General features: G+C 44.5%; 1 protein-coding gene across 2 annotated transcripts in view; it reads left to right on the top strand.

The window, feature by feature from the left end:
• The first annotated feature begins 22,373 nt into the window (after positions 1-22,373).
• ATP10A (ATPase phospholipid transporting 10A (putative)) overlaps positions 22,374-25,589 on the top strand; it is a 116,782-nt gene continuing 113,566 nt past the window's right edge. For both annotated transcript variants that reach the window (XM_051608599.1, XM_051608600.1), the window contains exon 1: positions 22,374-22,925. In XM_051608599.1, the coding sequence (XP_051464559.1) occupies positions 22,480-22,925 (446 nt within the window). In that variant the 5' untranslated portion in view covers positions 22,374-22,479. The remainder of the gene's footprint in view (positions 22,926-25,589) is intronic.

Raw genomic sequence — 25,589 nt, forward strand, 5'->3', positions numbered from 1 at the left:
TTTTCAGCTAAGACTTGTTTTGTTACCATCTTCTGTTCTCTTGCACATTCTTTGGCTGCTTTTCGTGCCTGTTATTTACATCTTGACTTCAATGCACCTGTCCTGCTCTCAGTTCCTGGGGAACTCCAGTGCCACAGCTGAGCTCCCCATGCAAAGGTTTCATTTCCTGGCAGCACCTTGCGCACTGGGTTTCAGGGGTGCACCTCCATTAGCACTTCAGATCCAAAGTGTGCTTTTGGAGCTAATCTCCTGGCCATCCCCTCTAACCATGTTTTTACTGTCATACCACTATGGCCTCTAATGTGCATTCAGACCGTGGGACAAAGGCAGAAGTAGTCTGAAGTAAAAATTCCCTGTGTGGGTGTCATTTCCTAAGGAGCAACTGCATTTCTTAACTGGATTTTAACAACACCTTTTCCAATGATAGCAGACACCACTGAAGGTGACAGGGGGAATTGCCCCAGAATCTCCAAGGAGCATTGATATAACTTCAATACATCAGTCTTTATATCTAACCCAGGCATACCCTCAGCTTTTTTTCTCTGCTCATTTGAGTTGTTTGCTGTACATGAGGGTGAGTTTGCTGCTGCCTGAGCCCATTTTGTGACTAAACTTCTTTCCAAGTTTAAGTTCATTAATAACAGTCAGATTTGAGATTAATCCAGCTGAATGGGATCCAGTCAGGCTGGGAGGGTTAAAGCTATGTTGCCTCCAGGGGAATAAAATACAGAAAGAGAAACGTCAGTTTTCACAACAGAGGTTAGCTCTGCAGTTTGGGAATGTAAAATCAGCACCCTTGTTCTGTAGATCAAATTGACTGACTGCATAAAAGGTTGGGCTGAGTTCTGTCATCTGCTGGAACTTGGATGATCACACGTGTGATGAGTTACACAAAATAAATAAAAATGGACTGTCAGATGGCCAAGCTATGATACCAGTACACAACTTTTCTGTTACACTTGTGATATACTGAGACCTAAATTCTCTTGACTTCACTATTACTGATTCTAGTACTTGTTGTGCTACAGTGATACCTAAGTGAACAAAACCAATCTCAGTAATCTATCGGGGTATTTTTGGTTTGGTTTTGCATTTGTCAGTGCATGTTTGTGTCATGATATTAATGAAGTTACAAGGCTGAAGACAAGATAGATAAGAGATATTAGTATTCTTCAGTGCTCCTGCACAGAAAAACAACAAACTCCTAAAAGCACTTACTGTGGTTCCTTCTCTGGGGTTTATTCTGTTTTAGATGGAACCAAAGTCTGTAAATAACAATTCTGCAAATCTAATTAATGACATTGAAAGAAATTACAGAGGCATCTGGGTTACACATTCATCTAACCATATACAAGTTCCCCTTAAATGGCACTTTATGTTTTTGCAAATTGAACTAGGCACAATCTCACAGTGTACATTAGCAGGAATTAAATACTGAACTGATTCCAGAGAAGCTACATCCTCAACATGCCCCCAAAACTATTTTTTTAATGAGTAAGAAACAGTTTATGCAGGCTCAAGAGCAGTCCATCCATCTTTATTGAGACGAGTGAATTTTACACGGGAAATAAATCACAATTATAGCAAACATGAATGCTCATCATTCTCTGACCTCGTCAGCCTGACCTCCCCAGGGGCCCATGAGGTTAATTCTGGGTTGCCATTGAGATTCACATAATGAAAAAAACAGACAGGAAAGAGATTTTTTTTTTCCTGACTTCAATCACAACAGTGTACAGTTATGAACTGTAAGCCAAGGAAATAGCTGTGAGACAAAAATGCTCACCACAGGTCCCTCTCCCTGAAGTTGTGCCTGCTCACTGTGGGGATGATGACAGTTTGGCACAGAGTTGCTATAATTAGCTTGCACAGACTTAGAAAAGTTTCTTTCTGTTGTGACTTCTTTTTTTTTAGTTTGGTTGCTTTGGGGGTGAGTTTTGTTTTTTTTTCCAGACACTATCCATGTAGTCTGTGTTTACAACCCTTAACATCCACCAGTCAAGGAGCACAGAAGGTCAAGAAGGACGCAGCAGCTGGCCTTCCTTTCTGCCTTCCACTCTGGTACACAGTTGTCATGCTCACTATCACCATGCTCCAAAGTGTAAAAAAACCACAATTCGGCTTGTTAAGATTGTGAACAAACTGAAGTGAGCATCTCCCTCCCAGCAGATGATGGCCACCAAGAGAAGGGAAGTGACCTTTTCTGTCCAGGAAGCCCCTTGGATATAACTAACATCCCCTTATATTGAAGCCCACTGTGCCTCCATTCTGGTTTGTTTTGCATCGGTCTGGATTAAAGCAGATGAATACTGTAAGGAAATACTTCAGATGGGAAAAGAAAGGGCACAGGGAAAAAAGGTGCTTTAGTCAAGATGTGCTAGTCAAGGTGTTAACTGAAGTGAACTGGAACTGGAAGGTAACAAGCAGCATCTGGCATTTAATGTAGCCATAGCGATTTTGTAATTACAGGAAAATAACTGCTGTGCTGAGGCTGGAAATGCCGAGGCTCTCTGGCCTACTTATCGTTCTTAATCACAGACTATTGCCAAGCTGGCAAAGCTATATGGACTTTAATGATAACAAAATAGCTTGTGTCAGCATCCACTGACTTTGGTAAAGGTGTCTGAGAGCAGCAGAGGTGTGATGCAGCACCGCCTCCGTACCGTGGGCAGGAGAAATTAAAAGCACGGTAGAAGAAAAGACAAAGGCACATTTTTTTTTTGCCCTATCCATGCCCTGGGGGAATATGAGAGCTTGTGGGCTTGCAATGGTTTGTTCCTTGAGCAGCAATTTTTCCTTCTATTATTTCAGGTGTGGACATTAGATTTTCGAAGGAAGGGGGAATTCTAATAATGTCCTGTCAGACCTATTTTAAAACCAATGTGGTTAATATTGTGCTGTTTTTACCAATCTGAAGGAATTCAAATAAACACAAGGTTATAAGTAGTTATTAGCTCCCTGGCAGCTTTTCCTCCCAAACCTCTCTATGGGAATCTGCTCCAAAAGAGGCCATTCGTGCTACACTGTCTCTTACATAGACAACCTTGAACTTCAAGTGTTTCATTCCCTGTTGAATGTCTCCACATTCTAGTCAATATCTTGCACAAAATCAGCTATAAGCCTGCATTATCAAAGCAGATCCTGCGTGATGGAGTAATTGTTTGCTCTGTCCACTCTTGTCAGTGGTTTAGATTGATACATGCATGTCTCCTGGTGCCACTTCTCTCTGGACCAACATTGCTGTACATTTCTCTGTTCTCACAGTTGCTCACTAAGTCCCCATGTCCATTACATTACTACCAGTACTACTTTGAAGACACTGGTCCATGTGCACATAAGAAGTAGAAAAGGAGAAAAAAAAAGGCAGAGCCTTTTGCCTGGAATATTTGTGGTGTTTTCTCTGGACCACTGTGTGAGTCACATGTGATTGTCTCCAGACTTCGGCTGAGTGCTCAGCTGGCTTCTCTGCTCTCCTATTTGTTTTGTTCTTATGTTTACAGGTGACAAATCTCCTGTTTCAGTGTGCTGATTCGCTGTTGTAGCTGCCTGAGGCTCTGAAGCTCTCCTGCACCACATGCTGCCTCCAGACTAGACGTCTGTTGCTGTGTCCTTTACAATGTGGGGGGGAAACTATGCCTGTGGGGAGGAGAGGGTGGGTTAGGTGACCTAAATGGACACCTGGTAAATGGCACAGTGTTCCCTCCCATGGGAGTCAGTATGAAATGGCTCCTAAGAGAGTCCTGCCCTGGCCTCTCTAGCTGTTGTGCTGACTGGCTTGGCATCTGTTTTGTCATCTCTCCCTCTGCTGCTAGTGTTCCTGCATCCTGTTTTTCTTGATGGAGAAGAACATAATTTATCAAGACAGGTTGACTTCTCCTACCTCCCTGAGCATGACTGCCGTGGCTGCTCCCAGGCTTTTGTGCACTGGCACTGGCACTTTGAGCTCAAGCACCCCCATCTGCTACTGAGTTCAGTTTGGGACTGTTCTGGTCAGGAAAGAATTACCAACTGAGGAGCATGGGTTCCATATTTACATATTTGTAATTCACCATCCTTATCATTACTACTTCATTGTATGGGTTTTTTTTCAATCTTAAAGTCTCCCTTATTCCACTTTTTATCTTACCTAGTAGGATACTGGGGAGATAACAGAGAGTATCTGTCAGCTGGTTATTGGCTAAAACCATGACAGTGCTGTAGCAGGAACTATGTCTTTGCATCTCTCAGGCTGGTATAATGTGGTACTGAAATACAAACTAGAGGTACCAAAGAAGACTAAGGACCCTTTATGTAACATACAGTTACACACCATGAGAAGTTGTCCTCATGCCAGACAATACCTAAAGAACTAATTAGGAAACCACATGAAGGGGAGAATTGGGTGGAGCAGGGAGACAACTCAGCGTTAAATAGACCCTGTTACTAGTGCCGGAGTAAGTGATCCTTGGAGTGATCCATGGTGAAAACGAGGAATGAAAAGTCTAATAAATTGTTCTGCAGAACCTTGTCTACTGCAGTGTGCAGTGGGGTTAGGTTCAGAGCCTGAAAGGCAGAGTCCCCATTTGACCTACAGAGCAGGCACAGGTTAAAAGCAGACTTCTTGAAAACTTCATTGAGCAAAATCATTCAACCACGACCCAGAAGACTCCCTTTCTTGGTGAGGGCCTCATTATATCTTGCTGTCCTTGAGACAGACAGGTAGCTTGCAAAGCCTGTTCTTGAAAGTGAGGCAGCCTAAAAATTGAGCAAGGATTTCATTCTTTTAATTCTGTATGCATAGAACTCACCTGGTCACTAACTTGATTTTTAAAAATCACATTTTTTTTTCAAGTGAAGAAAATGTTGGAAAAGAAACCTCAGAAAATGAGGCATTTTTGTAATTACATCTGCTACATTCAATGCTAGAAAGGTAAGGAAGCTGCACTTTCACTGCTTAGCCTAGTGTCATTTCCAAATTCTATGCCAAATGCCATTTATATTCACTTTTAACATTTGACAGAAAACTGGAGTGAAATTTTAAATATTCACTATAAATTATAATTCTCTACATTACTGGTTTTCAAAATCATGTATATTTGTCAGGATTTATTTCTAACAGCAAATTAAACTATGACTTAAGAAAGATGCATAAGGAGTCTTTCTTGTACTAAAATAAGCATGCAGTATGCAAGAGCTAATCCTCAGAAACACACCAAAAGTATGCTGAATTGTCCCAACTTGCAAACAATGGCACATTACTAGAAATAGGAATATTTTTTATTACTGAAATCTTTAAAAAGAACAGCTTTCCACAACAGACACAGGCAATGAGGATGAATTAACTGTGTGGCTGGGCAGAATGCACATTTTCTATTCTGTATAGTTACTTTAAATGGAAAACAGGCAATTTAGACTAATTTTGTCCCTGGTATAAATCTATTAGTATTAATGGTGTTGTGACTACTTGTACCAAACTCAAATTTGCCCATATCTCTCCAAGAAAAAAATATTTAACTGTGGTTTTTAAGGCTGTTAGCTGAACTAGCAGCTTCAGGAAGAAGAGGTATATAGATACAAGCTGTCAGGGGGGCTTTCTCTTCAGGAGAGGTAACCCAAAGTAAAGGTAAATCAAATAAAGGTAAAACAAAAACACTGAGCTCAAGAGAAACAGAGACTGTGACAGAGAAAAAAAGGAGGGATTCTTACAGCCTTCAGGGAGAAGCAAACTGCCTCATGACTCAGGTTGGATTGATGAGGATGAGTGAAGTGATTGTGGTAGATGGTAAAACAAGGGAGCTGAGAGGAAGAAATGGAGGAGAAAAAAAGACTGCTTGTGGAAGCCCAAATGTGTTCAGAACTAGTGGTCATGCCTGCAGCCTTTGAGGGCCTGGATACGAGTGCAGTGGAGCTAGATACCTCGGAAACAGGGAAAGGCCCTTCCGTTCTGAATCAAGGCCAAACAGCTCTTAGACAAGGCTGTGCTGGCTGAAATACAAAAGCAGGTCTGCACCTGGGCTTACCCAAGGCAATTTCTCTATAGAATGCAACAGGGAGGAAAAAGTAAATTAGACACAAGTTCTTGCCTCTTCAAGACGAGAAAAACAAAACCAAAAAAAATCAACCCAAAGCCAGATAACCAGTTTCGAATATGAAACAGAATTGGTGCTGCTGTTGGGGACCATGCCCAGTTCCCAAGAGTATAGGAGAGTGAGGACTCTTAGAGGAATGACAGTTTTGAACAAGTATCTTTCATCTTGACTACAGGTCCTTCAAACTGTCATATTGTGGCTGGCTAGTTTGGATGTTAATGATTCAGACATTTGTAGGACTACCTCCTAAGGTTTCAATAGCTTTGTCCAGCCTGATACAAAATTGAGAATGTGGGTATGTAACAAAAATCTATGTTAGTGTGGGTGAATGTTTCATTTTTAATAATGGTAATGGAAGACCTTCTGGAATAGCTCTGTAATGGCCCCCTCAGTCACATGGCTGTTAATGGGTAGCATCTGCTTTTTACTGGAACACTACAGGCCCTGCAGCTGTTCACTGGAGGCAACTACAAACTCTGAAGTTTCTCTTCAAAATTATGTGCCAGTTTCTGACAGATTTTCACAATTAACCAAAACCATTTCTGGGAATCCAGTGTTAAACTCCCATTTATACAGCAGCGACACTAGAATTCTTCCATCTGCACACTTTTCCAGTCTTCTGAGGATATGATGCCTGGAATAAGATAAGTGTGTTACCCATGGTGCTGCTTGCACATTTTTCCTACGCCTTTTCCTGTGTATGGCTTCTGTCATAGGTGGCATGATCAGTGATAAAAATATTTATAGCACAGCATTTTTCAAAGGTAGCTTTTGGCTGCAGTTTTGCTTCCAGCCGTGCTGTCCACATTTGGACACCTTACATCATGTTGAAGCAAACAAAGGAGTTTGAGACTATGGGACTGGTAAATGGCAGTAGACAGGTCTAAAGTGTATTGTTTTTAAGCAGCTCACTGCTCAGAATGAAAAATGACCCTGGGTATTCAAGTATGAGCCAAAATAAATCCATTTTTAAATGGTGGTGTCTCTCACTGAATAAAAATTGAAGGACCACACTCTGACAAGGGAGTACAGCCACCTACTTATGGCATGTCAGGATAGCAATAAGTGACTCACCCGCCCACCCACACTCCAAGGACACCAGGGCCTGATGTCTCTATCACAAAGTTGTCATAACACTGAATTTAGACAAACAGTTTTTCCTACTGCCCACAGTCTGTACAGTACTCACCGCTTGTTCACTTTTCCAGGTCATCAACCCCTAAAAGATCTCAAGGTGAAAATAAGTGGGAGCGACATTACAGAACCACTTCCCGTTATTAGCAAGCTTGTCCTAATATTTGCTTTAAAATCTGTTTGTTGATAAATGCTCCTTAAATATCAACCCAAAGCTTTACTTTGAACCTCTTGGGGTCTTTTGGGCTCCTCAAGTTGCAGTGCAATCAACAGATCCCACTCAGTGTTTTCTGTAAGGTGATTAAAAGCACTACTAGGGAAAAAAAAATTAAAATATTTTATATACTGGGAAGAAAGTGGAAAGAAACATCTGGAGATTATAAGAGTTCCCAGCTGTGCCATCAATTTGTTGACGATGTGAAAATGAAGCACAGCAGTAGCTTTTTCATGTGATGGGGTCAATGAGCTGCAGAGAATATTCCATCTGCAAAGAGATTCAAGAACTGGTTTGTCCGACAAGACAGGAGCCAGTGCTTCCTGAGTTTTCTTTATCCTTTGAGGAACAAGTATCTGGCAGGGATAGCACACTACCTAAACTTGCTGTGTGTTGCATGGACAAGGCAATTAGGGTGAATGTTGTCTGCAGGTAACAAAAATTACTTTCTTGGTTCACTGTGCAGACAAAGAAAGGTAGTCAGGTGGAGAAGAAAATATAAAGGGAAGAGATAAAAATAATGGGTTAAATGGAAGTGTGAAAGGACTAGTTTCAGCCTCTGAGGCTATTTTATAATAATAAATCAAATGGACCAGGGCCCAATCGCTGCAGGCTATTAGGATGGTACTGTTCACATCTGAAGAGCTAAACTGTCTCCTTCATAATCTCCTGCCAAATGCCTGGTATATATAATGCTTCAAACCATTGGCCAGACACTGCCTGAATGACTGGTAGGTGGCAAAGACCAAAACAATACTGAGGACCAAAAACTCAGCTAAGAATTAAGCATTTCAGGCAATTACATGCTAGTGCTTGTGCCCCAGGTTTGTTTCTGCTTTGCCTTTAAATCATGGAGTAATCAAAGAAGGCAGAGTTCTGCCCTGAGGACTGCAAATGGGGCCCTTACCCACAGAGAAGCTTGAGGTGAGGAGGGAACCATTTGATTTGACTCCATAGTATCTGCACAGTCATTCCATCTGTTTTATCAGTCAAATTGAGTCGCCTGATATTTGAATAACATATTCTCACGTAAATTTCCAATCTCCCAGAAAACTTCAAGGCTTCATACACGTGCTAAAATGTAAGATCTCAGCCCCTGCAACCCCTTCATGAAGGATCCTTTACTTTCTGGGTTCTTAGATACTTAGGAGGGATGTTAATTCCTCAGTATACCAGCACAAGTGTAACCCCCCAGGGTCACTCTGCATGCAAAGGAGAACCAGAAGATCAATGTCCCTTTGATAGAGTAAAACATCTTTTCCTTCCCAAATAAGCTGCCCTGTGGTGAACGGACTCAGCATTGAAGCTGAAGGGTCTGATGGCTTTGCCTAAATTGTTCAGCATTTCAATATAAACAGCCACTGAGGGTGGAACTGCAGCTCAGGTCTGGTTACTTGTCATCCTCCTCCCTCATTGACGTAGCCTGAACTTTGGGACCTGGGGAGGTGTTAGATGGTTTTACCTGCCTTTAGGCAGAGACCAAAAAAGTATTCTAGGATTTGAACTAGTTTGTTCAACGAAAGGCAGGTGATAAAAAATAATAACCCTTATATCCCCAGATACTCAGATTCTGTTATTATTCGAGAATCTCAGTTTTCATATAAAAAATAAAGCAGGAATTTTGTCATGATTGCCTGAAAATGAGTCTGAAAACTCCAAATACCAGATGGCAAATAAAAAAGATCTAATCATGCTGTTTTTCTTCTGTACATTAAAGGGGCTTAGGGAACAAAAATACACATTTTTATATGTCATGCATTAGCAGTCTGATAGTAAAATGCTTATATCTAGGTAATAGGAAGATGATTGTCTGAGGACAGGCACGAGGTAGTTCAAAGCGTGTGGAGAACGTGACAGTAAAGACCAGTCTACACAGAATAAATGCAGGTGAGGTGAAATACATAGTCTTGGATATGTCTGAGAGGAGTGATGCAGGGCAAAGCAGGATGATGAGTGAGGAAGAGGACTGAGAGACAGCAAAGGCCGTGGTATGACTTCAGGAGATATTCTTATTAACATTCACCTCTAGAGTGCAGACAGCTAAATTTATGTATGAGTGCTTTGTACTGATAGGCTACACTCTGGCAAACTGTTCATACTCCAGTTACAGATTAGACAGGGAAAACAACTCTCCTTTGCTGATAGAGCTTCGAACTTATTGCAGCCTTCTCGAGGGAAAAAAAAAAAAAAAGTCATCCTTTAAAACAGCACTTTTGCTGATTTGTCTTAATCCATACTAGGGTTTTCTGCTGGCACAGCTATGTTGGTTGAGATCACACTTCAACACTGCTTTGATTGATGTATATCCCTTGCAATAGTTTGTCATGCTGATCTGGGCAAGGTCTGCCCTAGGAGTGGGGGAGTCAGAAGACCAGGCAAGGAAGGTCAGAAAGCAGAAGAGAGGGTTTTGTGTTGCAACCAAGCAGAGAGTGAGTAATAGTAGAAAGAAATTCAGTATTTAAGAATAAACAGTACTCACCACAATTTACTGGCTGGATTTTTAATTCAGACTTGGAGGTTTTTTTTGTTTGAAAAAGAAGCCTCTGTTTTTCATTGGTTTGTTAGCTGTCTGATGGTTTTTTGAAAGAGAATTGTAATATATATTCTTCTTTAATACGATCATATATTAAGCTTGTAAACTTGAAAGGCAGCCTGTGGTTGTTGAATGCATGGGTCTCTAATGAAAAACATTGTGTTGTCATTGTAGTTCTCCTCCACCCTTTAAATTTATCATGCTGGCTGCTCTTCAGATTTCTTCCAACTACTGTTGATACACCACCCTTTCACAGGCATTCCTTCTGGTTTCCTACATAATATTTATTTGAAACACTAGTTATCTCAGGCCCGGTGGTTTTCTTGCAAGGCATACAGGAGCTTGAGTTGCAGCACAAAATTGTTACTGGGGCTTAATGAATATAGTTTATTTAAGACAGGCATACAGGCAGGCAATTCCCTACTGAAATCTCTCAGATGAAGGTATCAGTACCACACGTTGTGCTACATCTCTATCCCCTATTGTGCTGGTTTCGTTTGGCGGGTTTTTTGGTAGCGGGGGAAGGGCCCCGGGGGTGGCTCCAGTGAGAAGCTGAGAAGCTGCCCCTGCTCCAAACCCAGCCAAGAAGCCATTAGAGGGACAAGAGATGCACCTCTGCCACTAACATATGAAATAACTGAATAAAGAGCTGAGCAGAGCGAGCAGTTAGGGAAGAAGAGCTGAGCTGGAGAGGTGGAAGGCAGTGCTGGGGTGAAGTTCCCTGTGGTTGGTGAGGAAGAAGGGACAGAAGGTGCCCAAGCAGAAGTTCCCCTGCAGCCCATGGCGAGATGGCAGCTGTCCCCCTGCACTCATGGAGGAACGTGGTGGAACATTCCCTGAAGGCGCCAGGAGGGGGGAACTTGGCCCCTGGACTTGGATGTTGTGGCCAGAGGATTTGCTGCCAGAGGACTCTGATTGCCCAGCTGTGGAAGACCCCGGGGCCAGGGGAGGTGGCTGTTCCCGAAGCAGCCCCTGACTCTGTGGGAAGCCCAGGCTGGAGCAGCTCCGGACCTCGTGGGAAGGACTCATGAAGGAGAGGTCGGTGGAGGACTCTCTGCCATGGGAGGGAGCCTGTGGGGAAGCAGGGCAGGACTGTGAGGAACCCTTCTTCCTGAGGAGGAAGAAGCAGCAGGAACCACCAGCCTGTGAAGTGACTCTAAACCCCATCCCCTGTCCCCCTGTGCCGCTGGGGGGAAGGGGGGAGAGAAACCGGGAACAAAGGGATTTGGGCCCGGGAAGAAGGGAGGGGTGGGGTAACATATGCAAGCCCTGCTCTGTGTGTGTCTGTGTCCTGGGTGTGTGTGGTGAGTGTGAAATTACATTATTATTTTTCTCCAAGTTGAGTCTGTTTTGCCCAGGACCTTAATCGGTGAAGATCCCTCCTTGTCCTTTGTCTTGATCCATGAGCTTCTGGTTGGGCTTTGTCCTCCCCGTCCCAGAGTGTGTGTGAGCTTGAGTGAGTGGCCAAAGGGCTGGTTCTTTGTTGTGTTGGTCCCAAACCACAACACAGAGGTAGATTCAGTGCATGCACAGACTATGCATATACATACAAAGGGTGCAATTGTGTCTGTTTATATTGGGTACATATGGTGGGTGCTGTACTGGGTGCTGTATAGTACATATAGTCTATTTACAGTTGCTCTGTCATGCAGGGATTAGTAGTGTTACATGATAATATAAAAACACGGACAATAAAAACCTGTTTGAATTAAGGCCAACAGGGAAGACTGGAGTAAGGAAAGAAACATGGATCGTCGACACTGCTGACAAAGCAGAGGTAGCAATTTCCTGAGCCAATAAGCCAGCACAGCACCATGGAAGTACTATTAATGGGGAACCAGTTGGAAGTTTCAGCTTCTGAACAACAGAGAGGAAAAAACATACTTATTCCTTCTACCCACTGAGAGTTACTTCCAGATCTGAAGAATAATATCAACTCATTTTCTGTTTTTCCAAATATGGGAAAAACTAGTTAATTATAAAAAGCCTTACCTCTCATTTTAATATACAGTCGTCAATGGACAGGCTTCTATTTATGGCATTAGTGAATGCTGAATTAGATAGAAACTTGAAGCAGTTTCTGTAACATGCATTCCCCACTGGTATCTAGCTGTGTCATGCTTATACACTTTCCACTGCCATGCAAGCCTGACACAATAGAGAAGTCTACAGAAAAGTAAGATTAATCACTATACCTAGAGAACACCACTTTCACTATTATACCAGAAGAAACAAAAACAAACAACAAACAAAACACAGAAGCAAACACACAAAAGCAAACACACAAAAAAACCCAACTAAAACCCAAACCAAAGCAAACAAAACCAAACCAAACAACAATGAAAAAAGTGTCTGCATCTTACTAGGTTTTCTAATGGTTGGGAAATTCTAGGGAATTCGTGACATTCCTTGAACCAACTTCAGTAAAAACCAGATCAGGTCTATTTAGCACTGCAGAAACACTTGATTATATACAGTTATTAAAAGCAGGTCTCCATTGAAGTTCATTAGCTTTCAAAGGCCAAAAGTATGACATTTCTTTTTGTTAGTGGCATATAATATAAACACAGACAATAAGTTTGACACAAATCAGTGTTCTTAAAATATGTGGTCTTTCAGCAAGTCTGTGCTTGGAAATTCTAAGGGAGTAGCAAACAACTGTATGGTTGGATCTTGGCATTCAGCACTGAATTTGGGCATAGGTATTAAAAGCAGAAGTAGATAGGAGCTTGTACTGCTCTATTACAATGAGTTTTCTACTTTTTGTTATATTATTTTGTAGGTAGTCTGAATTGGCCCCAAACTGCTCCTTTACTTGAAGCATTTTTCAGGATGCAATATACCAAAATACTGAATTTGACAGCTTCTCTGCTTCCTCAAGAAGCCTGTGAGCTGCCCAAGTACTTCAAAAGGCTCCAGCTTCCAAGGATGAGTGCTGCAGAGTCAGGGATCCCAGGCCTAGGACACCCTTTGCTGCTGAGTCAAGTGGAAGAGCAGAGTGGGAAAACCTCCCTATAAGCTGTATCACAGAGAATGCTGCCTTAATCTCAGCAAAAGCTCTCCAGGCTACAAGGTTTCAGACAAAGCAGTCAAGGTCAATGAACCAGAATTTTTTTCTGATAGGTTCTACTTGCAGATGAGTTCCCCAAAGGTGGGAAAGTCACCCTTTCACTCTCCTGCTGTTGAGGTTTTTTGTTCCTTTTCTTTTCAAATCTTGTTGTTTACAGCCCATTTACACCCTTTGTACTAAGCTCGGCCATTCTGAGTCAGTGCTGGGCAGGAGACAATCAATCAGAGCTGCTCTAGACCTGCAGCACACTGAAAGGGGCAGTTGCCTTCCCAGGAGAAGAGAGCCTGCAGCCACCTCTTCTCGATGACTACCCAGCATCCTAGCTGAATGCGAGCTTCGTTTTCCCTCTGCAAAACCACAAAATCCAAAGGCAAAACTTAGTATAGCGATTAGCCAGCAAACAAAACCATTTAGTAATAATGGTTTCCACAACTTTCTCTTCAAGCGATCCTGACTAAGGATGAAATAGCAGAAGAGCCACAACTTCCCTTTGCTACTTCTCCAGTGAAGGCACAGTTCCTCTCAGACAAATCCTTGTAAAACCTCATTCAAGCAGCTCTCATTAGCAGCTTTTAAAGGAACCTAGATATAGCAAAATGTAAGCATGATGTTGTTAAATATCTTAAATGTCTTAATTTGAAAAGACACCCAATTTGGCATTCAGGAATCTTACTGCAATATCCTGAGACAACAGTTTATTTTTAGAAAGATGTGAATCTGAGGTTTGGTCTTCATTGGTACAGGAAATCCAACAGCAGCTTATATACAAGTAGAATAATTACCAAGTGATTGGTGATAAAAATTACCAGGATTAAAGAAACTCACAGAATTGCTTTAAGAATCACAGTGGTTTGAAAAACACAAATTTGTGTCTTTTTATATTCTACTATTTTCTGCTTTTGGGGTTCTCATTTTGAAGCTTTTTCGAGCCACAGTTTCTTGCTTTAGTGAGTTAACATTGTTGCAAGATTCCAGGACATGAAGTTTTAACAACAGCAACAAATATCATGAGACTCACCATAAAAAAGAAAGAGTGCTGCAGTAAGGGTATTAACTTTCATGTCCTCCCAAACTGCAGTTTCTATAAATAGCATCTTCTTTTACTCTTGCTGCAGTTAATTACATAGATTTTTCTGCATTTCCTCTTCTGCTGTGTCCCTCTGAATCATCAGTATGTTAGATGATGGACTGAAGCAATGTGTGCTGGTTTGGTTTGGCAGGATATTTGGTAGCAGGGGAAAGGCCTCAGGGGTATCCCAGTAAAAAGCTGAGAAGCTGCCCCTGCTCCAAACCCAACCAAAGAGCCATTAGAAGGACAACAGATGCACCTCTGCATAACATATGAAAGAACTCATAGAAGACCTGAGCAGAGTAGTGGAGAAAAGAGCTGAACTGGAGGGGCAGAGCAGTGCAGGTGGTAGGTGAGGAAGAAGGGGAAGAAGGTGCCCAAGCAGAAGTTTCCCTGCAGCCCATGGTGAGATGGCAGCTGTCCCCCTGCACTCATGGAGGAACGTGGTGGAACATTCCCTGAAGGCGCCAGGAGGGGGGAACTTGGCCACTGGACTTGGATGTTGTGGCCAGAGGATTTGCTGCCAGAGGACTCTGATTGCCCAGCTGTGGAAGACCCTGGGGCCAGGGGAGGTGGCTGTTCCCGAAGCAGCCCCTGACTCTGTGGGAAGCCCAGGCTGGAGCAGCTCCGGACCTCGTGGGAAGGACTCATGAAGGAGAGGTTGGTGGAGGACTCTCTGCCATGGGAGGGACCCCGTGGGGAAGCAGGGCAGGACTGTGAGGAACCCTTCTTCCTGAGGAGGAAGGAGCAGCAAGAACCAGCAGCCTGTGAAGTGACTCTAAACCCCATCCCCTGTCCCCCTGTGCCGCTGGGGGGAAGGGGGGAGAGAAACCGGGAACAAAGAGATTTGGGCCCGGGAAGAAGGGAGGGGTGGGGTAACATATGCAAGCCCTGCTCTGTGTCTGTGTCCTGCGTGTGTGTGGTTAGTGTGAAATTAAATCATTAGTTTCCTCAAGCTGAGTCTGTTTTGCCCATGACCTTAATCAGTGAAGATCCCTCCTTGTCCTTTGTCTTGATCCATGAGCTTCTGGTTGGGCTTTGTCCTCCCCATCCCACAGTGTGGGGGGACTGGTAGGGGGGTGTGGAGGGAGGGGAGTTGAGTGAGCAGCCACGTGGCTGGTTCTTTTTTGTTGATTTGATGCCAAACCACGACACAATGCTTATTTGCATTGCCCACTAAACTCCTTTGACAATAAGCTATTACCTAAAAAAGTGTTTCTGCAAGTGGGAAGGCTAAGTGGGCAAGGAGCTGTCTCTCCTTTCCCACTGCTGAAGGGGGAAACTTGATGCTGCATAATTTTTTTTGGCAGGTCTATCAGGCACAGCTGAGTGGCCACAGAATCCTTACATGGCTGGGGTTTCTCCTACAGGCATCTCCTATTGGATGTGCCCCATGTGGTTTAATTGTGTCTTTTCTGGTGTACAGCTGGTTGTTCTGTGCTCTGGACTGGCTTGTGCAAGACATTAAGGGAGAAATTAACCTCACACAGCTGTGCAAACCACCCGGGAAACACCCTCCTCTGCAACAGTCACTTATGACGACTTCTACAGTCAGTGAAAAGTGGTAAAGTGCTTTTGAGTATGAGCTTCACCTGACCTGTTTATCTATTAACCAACTTTAGGATGTTACTGGTTGCCTAGAAGTGCTGGGCTCTCTGCACTAACTGTAATGGCACGTCTTTGGTTATTTGAGGTCATTACAGGGAAATTCCGGATTTAAATCAGGTCTAAATGGTGATCAATGGCTCCATATGGTTAGTCAAAGAATCACAGAATTATAAAATGGTTCAGGCTGAAAGAGACCTTAAAGATCCTCTAGTTCCAAACCCCTAGCATGAGCAGGGACACCTCCCATTAGACCAGGTTGCTTCAAGCCCCATCCAACTTGAACACTTCCAATGATCCACAACTTACCTGGGCAATATCTGCCAGTGTCTCTCCACCCCCACATTAAAGAATTTCTTCCTAATATCTAAACTAAATCTACCCTATTTCAGTTTGAAAACATCACCCCTCATCCTATTGCTACAAGTATCATGCCTAAAACCTCAATACAGCTATGTCAGTGCTTTATTTCTTGACTTTCCAGGTTCTGCTACATGTTGACTAGTTTCTCATTTATCTTACTGTACAGAAGTACAGAGTTCCAAATCATTTCTCCCTAGTCCCTGTGGCTCCACAGGAATCAGTCAGCTTATCCGCCAGGGGTGTGCATGCAAACAGGGTCATAGAGCAGACACAACCACTCAGGTGATGGAGGAAAGGACCTGGCACCCCTTTGTTTTCTGAGCAGACTGCTTTCCATACAAGACACCAATGAAACATACATATTCCATGGGGCTGTAGCCTCCTTCCTACTCCAGTACCCCGCAAGCCAGACACAGCTTCTTCATGAATCACAGATCAGGCTGAACAGCTGGCTCATGGTCTGGGGGAGCAGGAGCTCCTACAATATGTGTCTGGCATGACACAAGATGCACCTGTCTTCAGGGTATGATAGATGAGAAAAACGTTCCAGTGAAATGTATGCAGAATGCTCAAGACTTGCTAGGTCCCCATAACATTGCTCTCACTTCTGACGGGCAGAAGCTGTTCCTCAGCTACATCTTACCATTGCACTGAAAAGGTCTGCTCAGGCCCTGCACAAGATCCGCTTCCATTAATGCTGCCACACAGTCTTCTTTGCATGGCTCCTACTCACCTTGGGACCCATATCTCCCCTCTGGCTGTTGAGAAACTCAGGAATTGGATTTAGAGGCTGCTTGTTGTACATACATATATATGCCTCTGTGCATGCATGTGTGTGTCTGTGTGTATTGATGCATCTCCTGCAGAATGGAAGGAAATAGGGAAAGATGCCATTTTGGCTGTTGTCTGTCCTCATCCAATTCTGGCGTTTTTAGCAAGCTATCACACTAAAAGCCTCTTGCCTTCTTTCTGCTAGCTCCAAACATGTGTGCCTGTCCCCTTTATGAAAAGCCAGATGGGATATGTCTCATCTGCAAAGGGAAAAACAGATTTTGTCTGATGTGTGGTACCATGTCTATTTTTATAGCTCTCAAAGTCCCAGATTCTGACTGAGGCCTCTGGGTGGTTCCATAATATTAAGCATATTAATATTAAAATAGCTCCTTTGGAACAAAGGTGATTCTTTATGAGAATCAGGGGTAGTTTGATAGATGTTTCTGGCAACATCCCACATGTTAAAACTTTATTTTAGTACTACATAAATATTACAAAAAGGGCCTAGTAAATTAGACAATGTGTGAAAATTAGATTTGCTCCACATTCTGATGACATGAAGCAGTCAATTGTTAAAATGGAATAATAATAATAACAACTCCAAGTATTCAAAAACTATAACAAGTCAAATAATGAGTTTTTATAGAAGTAAATATATTTGGGAACCTTTCTCCTTGCCTGTGGGGTCTTCTTAATTAGGGTTCAGGTGGATGCAGTTTTCAAACTGTTTCATGCAGTCACCGTGCCAAAGGCATGTTTTGGTCGATATTACGATTCTCATATATCCACATAACCCCAAACCACAGAAAATACTTCCAATATAACCAGAGTTGATGACTCTGAGAAGAGGAAAAAAATGGATATCGCACATCTAAGCAACCAGCCTGCTCACATAAATAGAAACACAATAATGATTTCAAGCTGTAGGGTGTGTGGCATCTAAAAGGCCAAGTTAATACAGTATTTTAGGCCGGACAATCCCATCGTTCCTTCTAAGCCTTTAAAGCAAGTGTCATATGTGAAGATTTAGCTTTTAGTGGCCTAGGCTATCAAATATTAGCTCATTAGGCATACTATCAGCATAACTGATGCTTAGAAGTCCTGCCTTTTTCAACTGTAGTTCTTGATCTGAAGAAACTGTGTGTTTGCAAAAAAATTAGGTGTTGGGAAAGCCTCTGGGGAGAGCTCGAAATTCAAGTGATAGTGGGCATCAGAGGCTGGATTCAGGTTAATAGCAGGAGAAGTCAGAGAGCAGACACCCAGCAAAATGCAGAGGGGTTTGGCCAGTGAGATGGAGGATGGTCAGAAGCAGCTATGTGACAATGAAGAGTTCTGCACAAGAAGGAGACATCTGTGGATGGAAGGGATTGCTCAATTGGAGCACAAAATAACCCTCAGACATGCCCCAGTTTTAGTGCTTTGCTCCAATGACCCTGAAAAATAGCAAAGGGCCCACATTTTAGTTTAGGTTATCCAGTAAATATAGTCCTTAGTTCTTAGCTCCTCAAGCTTTTCCATTTAGCTCATGTTTCTAGAGTGTGATGCCTTGTAAGGACCATGGACCATCTGGACTGATCTACGGCCAAAATCCTTCTGCCTCCTTTCCTCCAGAAGACCCCATAAATTTGAGATGCAGGTGTATTCCAATTAAGAAAAACAACATACATGTCTTTTTACAACCCAAAAGCTAGGGCCAGACTGCGTGTGTATTTTGTAGAGGTTGAAGGTTGAATTTTCAGCCTGCCTCTTATTTGCAACCTCACATACTTGGACAGTGTGGGTGGGGAGAGCTCCAATATGAATTCAGATACAAACAACTATGCTTTCTCAAACCTTATGAACACAGTTGTACTTAGAAAAGGAAAGGAGAGATTTCATACCTGGGAGTGTCTACATTGCAAAAGTCTTTGGCAAGCAAAGCTTGGCCAACACTGTATTTTATAGGCATTTAAAAATCAGACTTAACTCTTGCTTTTATTTATCATGGATTACATTTCCTCGGGTTTTAATATAAATATCCAGGACTTCGGACTCTTCATGTGACTGAGAGGTTGTTCCAGTCAATAGAAAAATCCTCACTGCCTTGCAATATTCTAGGTTGCCTAGAATAATAATAACAATTAAAAAACCCCCACAATTTACTAGCAACAGAGTCCCAGTCTATGATATAAGAACAAGACCTTTTCAGCCCTTGACCATGCAGAGTTGCCTACCCTTGTTTTATAGTGAAGCTTTGCAAGGCCAGCTCTTGACTTGTATGCTCAAATCCAAAGGCTCTTAACTGTTTTGAAATTAAGGATTTAGCAAACACAGGAGTCTTCAGAGGCTCACACCCAATTGTTTGTTATCTTTCTGCTGCTGTATCTATTTGTAAAACTCAGCTGTATGAGGTGGGAATTACGTAAGAACTTTCAGCTTCTAATTAATGTCTGTAAACTAAGTTTCATTCCTGTTGCTCCTTTTTTTTGTGGAAGAAAGCTTGGAACCCTGAGCACTCCAAAACAGAATGCAAGTAAAACAGCTTTTAAAATATATCCCACTGACTTATAGACCATTTCTCAGTTGTGGGGTTTTAACTGACAGTTTTGAGTTCTCTGGTGTTGAGGATGCAACCGGTACCACTAAGTCTGAAGACAATTCATCCCAGGCTAGGTTCTCCAAGCTTGCACAGGTGTTTTCCCTAAACAAGTAGCTTAAGGGATAAATTAGCTTTTTTTTTTTTTTTTTTTCCCCTACCTTGGCTTGAGCACTGTGATTGAAAGTCTAATGTTAAAACAAATTCAAGCTAGTGTGATGTCCAGAGAAACAATGAATCCTGAATGGTGCTTGAGCTCCTGGGGGTGAGCCACAGCCCCACAAAATGGTGGGTTGCAGAGGCTGGCGTGGGCAAAAGGTCCAGCAGCCCACTTTTTGGAGTGTCTGCAGCTGCCTGCAAGGAGCCCTCAGGTGGGTGAAGTTCGGTTTCTGGGAACATTGCAGAGTGATACTGTGACCTCCTTATCCCATTTCAGCATTTCTGAAGAACAAGAACAGGATTTTTGTTCATTCCAGCTTAGCCACGAAGTTAACTCCAAGTGCAAGCAAGTTGGGAATTGGTTAACCAAGATAAAAAAAGGACATAAAAAATTAAAATTCAGAGGTTTTTTTAATTTGTGTTCTTTTTCTGTACAGGGTAAGTACTTTTTCAGTATCAACAAAGGAATAGTTAGGGAAGAAACCCAGACCAATTCTCCCTTTTCCCCTTGCACAAACTAAAACCTTGTTTCCATATTCCAAGAGCTGGGAAATCCTGGATAGCTCTGCTAGGTTTGCTGTATCATCAGAAGAGCTGACAGCAGGATTGGTAAAGGGTTTATGGCTTCACACAGTACCACTAACAGGCCATGTGCTGAATTAGCACTTAACTTGTGCCTTGGGGCCTGAAAAGGGTTCATAATTATCTACACACATTCAAAAGCAACTACAAATGTATTGCAAATGGGGGAAGGGAAGATGAAGATCTAGCAGTGTGCTATAGCTACAGGCTGTGAGATTCAGAGGTAATGGCTTTTGCTCCTTGGTTTTCAGGGATTTTGTCATGGCAACATCTGAGCTGTGCAACCCAGGTACTATCTCCAGAAGATGCCCCAGTTCTGTCCTGACCACTTATCAAGACTAGATGCATATATTTTCCACAATAACAAGAAACGCGCTGACAATTATCAGAGGCTTGCTATTGTACTCAGTATGATCCCACCTTGGAAGAGCACAGGATCAGGACCAAGGGTCACACCACAAAATGCATTTGTGCTGCAGTTTGGACACAGCCTGGAGTGACCTGTGGAAGCCTTTTCTGCTGCCTCAGGAATCCCACATTCACAGAATCACGGAATGTCCCTGGCTGGAAGAGACCTCCAAGATCACCGAGTCCAGCCCTAGACCTAACAGCGCAAGTTCACCACTAGACCATGTCCCTAAGGATCAGGTCCACATGCTGGTAAAATGCCTCCAGAGATGGTGACTCCACCACTTTCCTGGGCAATCTATTCCAATGCCTGACAACTCTTTCAGTGAAGAAATGCTTCCCAATATCTAGCGTAAACCCCCCTGGTGCACCTTGCGTCCATTCCCTCTGGTCCTGTCACATGTCACCCGGGAGAAGAGGCTGTCCCCCTCATCGCTCCAGCCTCCTTTCTGGTAGTTGCAAAGAGCAATGAGGTCTCACCTCAGCTTCCTCTTCTCCAGGCTAAACAACCCCAGCTCCCTCAAGCCATTCCTCACAGGGCTTATGCTCTAGGTCCTTCACAAGCTTCGTTGCCCTTTTCTGGACACGCTCCAGCACTTCTATGTCCTCCTGACATTGAGGAGCCCAGAACTGAACACAATATTCAAAGTGTGGCCTCACCAGCGCCAAACAGAAGGGGATGATCCTGCTGGCCACAGTGTTCCTAATATAACCCAGACCTGTGTGCAGGGTCTGCTCTTCAATCCCAACAGAAAACGATGCTGCAAAGTCTCACGTCACGTCTAGTAGTGATAATCTTCATTATTCTCATGTTTTTTGTTGTTTAAGCATCCGAATAGATTTATTTGCTTGTGACATCAGACTAAGCCTTTCTGTCTGGATTGTTCTCTCACCTGTATTTCAAGTCCACCACGCCTTCTGCCCGCACCCACAGCTGCACGGCTCGCTACATAGAAGAAGTGTGGAGCACAAACCTCCGAGCAAGAGCTTGAAGTTTCCCTTCCCTCCCTGGAGAGCCCTCCCACGCGGGAGCAGAGAGAAGCCCGCACGAAGCCAAGCACAGGTGGGCCGGGAGGCGCACATGGCTGGCGGCACCCGAGGCTTTCCGTCGGAGACGCGACTCTTGCTTCCCCACCCTTGGGCTCGTCCCGAGAGCCACACGGGCCACCAAAGGGCAGGAAACCAGAAAGGCAGAAACGAGAAGCCAGGAGCCGCCACAACGCCCGGGGCTGGGCGCGGGGGGTGGCTACGACCCGCTTTCCATCTCGGAGAGAAGCAGCCTCTCCCAAGGCGCCCGCTGACACCAGCTCCCGCCGGCCGCGGGACTGCGGAGCTGCCAACACTTCCGTGCACGTTGTTTCTTCTTTTTTTTTTTTTTTTCCCCCCCCCTTTCTACACCCAAACCTCCTCCTCCTCCCTCCTCTATCCCCACGTGTCCCGGGCAGTCCAGGCAGCCGCTCCAGCCTCCCCGCTACGGGCCCGTCCCCGGGGGCTGGGGGCCCGCAGCGGTGGCTCCCGGGGAAGGGGCGGCACGGCCGGCGGAAGCTCCGCGTCTCCCGCTGCCGGCCCCCGCCAGCAGCCCCGCCACCGAGCCCGGGCCGGCGGCAGCCGCAGCCCCCGCGCCCTGCCCCGGCCCCGCGGCCCGGCGCGCCAGCAGGACGGGGCGAGGCCGGCGGGAGGAGGAGGGCTCGGCTCCACCGGCCTGCCCACCTCCCCTCCCCGGCCGAGGAGGAGGAGGAGGAGGAGAAAGCGAGAAGAGGTCCCGGCTGAGCGGTTAGGCGAGGGTTTGAGAGAGCCCTGCCCCCCCCGGAGGGGAAGAGGAAAGGAGAGCCGTGGCGGGCGGCGGAGGATGATAACTTAGGGCCCGCTGGCCGGGTGGAGCTGCCTGCGCTGCCCGGGCCAGGGCGGCTGGGAGGGCGGCAGCGATGTCCCGGGGCACGGCGGCGGCAGCAGCGGGAGCGCCCCAGGTGCTGCCCGAGGGGAAAGAGAGGCAGAGGAAGAGGAGGCGGAGGAAGAAGAAGGAGAGCAAGACGCGGCTGGTGCGCTCCAACTTGCTGTTACCTGAGGCCGAGGTGGAGAAGTCCAAGGGGGCGGCCCTGGCCGACAACTGCCTCAAGACCACCAAGTACACGGCGCTCTCCTTCTTGCCCAAGAACCTCTTCGAGCAGTTCCACCGCCTGGCCAACGTCTACTTCGTGTTCATCGCCCTCCTCAACTTCGTGCCCGCCGTCAATGCCTTCCAGCCCGAGCTGGCCTTGGCTCCCGTGCTCTTCATTTTGGCCGTCACTGCCATCAAGGACCTGTGGGAGGATTACAGCCGCTACCTCTCCGACAAGGAGATCAACCACATGGAGTGCCTGGTGTACAGCAGGTGAGGCAGGGTGGGTGGTGGGCGCTGGGGAGCATCACGCTGGCAGCCGGCGCTGGGGGCTTGGACAAGCTTGGAAGCAGGGAAGTCAGCAGGTCCCTCGCTGGTGGAGCGCCCCAAGCATGAAGAAAACACCCGCTTGCCTCTGGAGCTGGCATCTCCCACCTCTTTCCTCAGAGCTGTGGGAGTTGTTCCTACAGTCCTGGCCCTTCAGGTGAAAGCGAACCAGCACTGATCGGTGGGGCCACCGATTTATGAGTAATTCACTGATTTATGAGTAAGCAACGTTTTTGGTTTGTTTTTTTTTTATAGGTCTGCACATACGCTCCGTGCTTGTTAGTGTTTTGTGTTTTAAAGGAAGGACAGTGCGTGGCAAAGTGAATATAAGCATCAGAAGCAGTATTTGATTTGCCAGCGTTTATGCAAACGCTCCCCAGTGTGAGCAGTAATTACACCGGTGTATGATTTCAGGCATTAATTTGGCAATATGAGACCTCACTCAAGTAATCCACTCGTAACTCTTCACTGAGTGAAGGAAAGATAGAGGCCAGAGGCTTCTGCATTTGAGTTGGGATGGAGGTATCATGACATGTGAATTAGCAAGCCTGAGCTATGTTTGCTGCTTTGAAGAATGAGGCAATCTTTCCATTGAACGCTTACTTTTAAGCAAGTGCTTCTTATTTATTGGCTCAAGTGTCATCATTCCCTGTGACTTCACTGTTTCCCAGAGCTCGTGAATGAAGCATGAGATCATTTATCTCCTTCAGATATATATATTTTTTTAATTATCTGGGTTATACATTTAGAGCACAGCTTTCGTATCCATGTATCAGACTGAAATTACTTTTGTACCAACATTTATGTGCTCAGAATCCAGCCCTGCAGAATTTTTCTATTTGCTTTTCTCTCACTTCCAGATAGTCATCTTGTAGCAACTACTGCTAAGATTTTCTGGGGAGTGAGAGAAGAACATATTTTCCAAGGGAGCAGATTTTAGTTCTCTTTCCGCTGCTTCTAAGTCCAACAGAAATGAAACACGTGCCAAGAAGCTTACACTCTGATTCCACAGGCTGTCTGGGAGGGGTCCTCTAGGCTGACGTAAGCACAGAGACAGAGAGCAACTCTTGTATTGCTAGAAAGGCATGTGAAATAAAAACAAAAACACAACACAAACCCAAACTAAAAAGAACTCAGAATAGGCTATGTTTTCAACATCAGCAGGCTCAGCTTGTTATTTCACGAGCTCCTGTTGCACAAGAAATCTCACCCTGGGATGTTCCCCCACCAGTAGATATGCATGTATGGGAACACAAGTGAAATGACCTTATTTCTGTAAACTAAATCAAGAATAACCTAGCCGAATCACACACGTAGGCATTGCTGACCTGAGGCTGTGCCTAGCACCTTGCTTGCCTGGAGTTGTCCTTAACTGAACACTTCTGGTGTTGAGGGAGATGAGGAGAACTAGTAAGGGACTACTCTTGCAGTTAAGTGCTAATAAGGATGGTTAATCTAGCCTTTATCAAACAAAATCACTTTAGAAATAAGCTCCCATGTCTCCTATGTTGAAAAGAAAGAATTACCTGTTGCAGAAGCTGTTAAAAATATTAAGAAATACTGGTGCTGGCGTATTAATTCTGGATTGTCTCTGCCCCTTGCAATTTTCCATATCCTGTCTGCTGCCAAAAAAATTCGATGTGACTATGAGAAAATATGTACCTTTGGTGTTAGTATCACTTGTGCTCTACTGGGAGTCCCAAAAAAGTACACTGCCCTTTGTACTGCTTATGTTGTGCTGGAGTAAAAGTCAGAATTGTTCCTTTTACTGCAGTTTGGATTACTGTTGAGTGACAGATCAGTTTGGGAGTCGTTTGGCTCGGCGTTTTCATCAAAGGCACATACATGTTAGCCTAATCCCTGTGGGGGAGCAAATGTGGAAGCTTGGGAACTTCTGAAGAACTCCATCATCTGTTGAGGCACAGCTTTCTGGCTGAGAGCAAGGCTGAACCCGTATGTCCTTCCAGCCCTCTGTAGAAGCCTAGTCCCCAGCAGCAGCTCACCTGTTTCTCTCTTCCAGCAGGCCCTAGGAAAAGCTCTGCTCCCACAGTTAAATACAAAACAGGACGTTAAAATGATTTTAATTTGCTCACTTATCCTTCTTTTTAGCCTTTTTAAAATTTCACCAAGTCACTTTTTTTAAAAACCTCCAGCCCCAGTGGGTGAGGTGGGACTGGAAACTTGCTGGTTTTGGAGATAAAAGCTAAGATTCTCAGTAACTCAGGTGACAGGAAGCCAAGATTGAGAGATCTGTATCAAGGTCATGAAAGTTGCTGGGTGTGAATTCAGTAAAATTGTTTTCTCAGAAAGGTGTCATGCCAGGAGAAACACAAGTGATTGGACATGACTTTTACTTTTCTTCCTTAGACTCTGTTTCTGGAAAAATGTTGAAGTATAAATGTCATGTAAGGAAGTAACAAATGACAGCTTTTCTCCCCACATCTGTTTTATGCTGATCACTTCATCAGTTTTACCACTTTTTGACCAAACCAGACTCTCTCTGTCTCCCCTTGCTCTGCCATGTCTTTGTGGTGTGATGAAGGCAGACTTTGATGCAAATGCTGTCCTTGGTAGAGATGCTTTGGGAGTGGGGCAGGTTAATGAACACAG

The sequence above is a fragment of the Apus apus genome, chromosome 1 (genome assembly GCF_020740795.1).
Source record: "Apus apus isolate bApuApu2 chromosome 1, bApuApu2.pri.cur, whole genome shotgun sequence".
NCBI lineage: Eukaryota > Metazoa > Chordata > Aves > Apodiformes > Apodidae > Apus > Apus apus.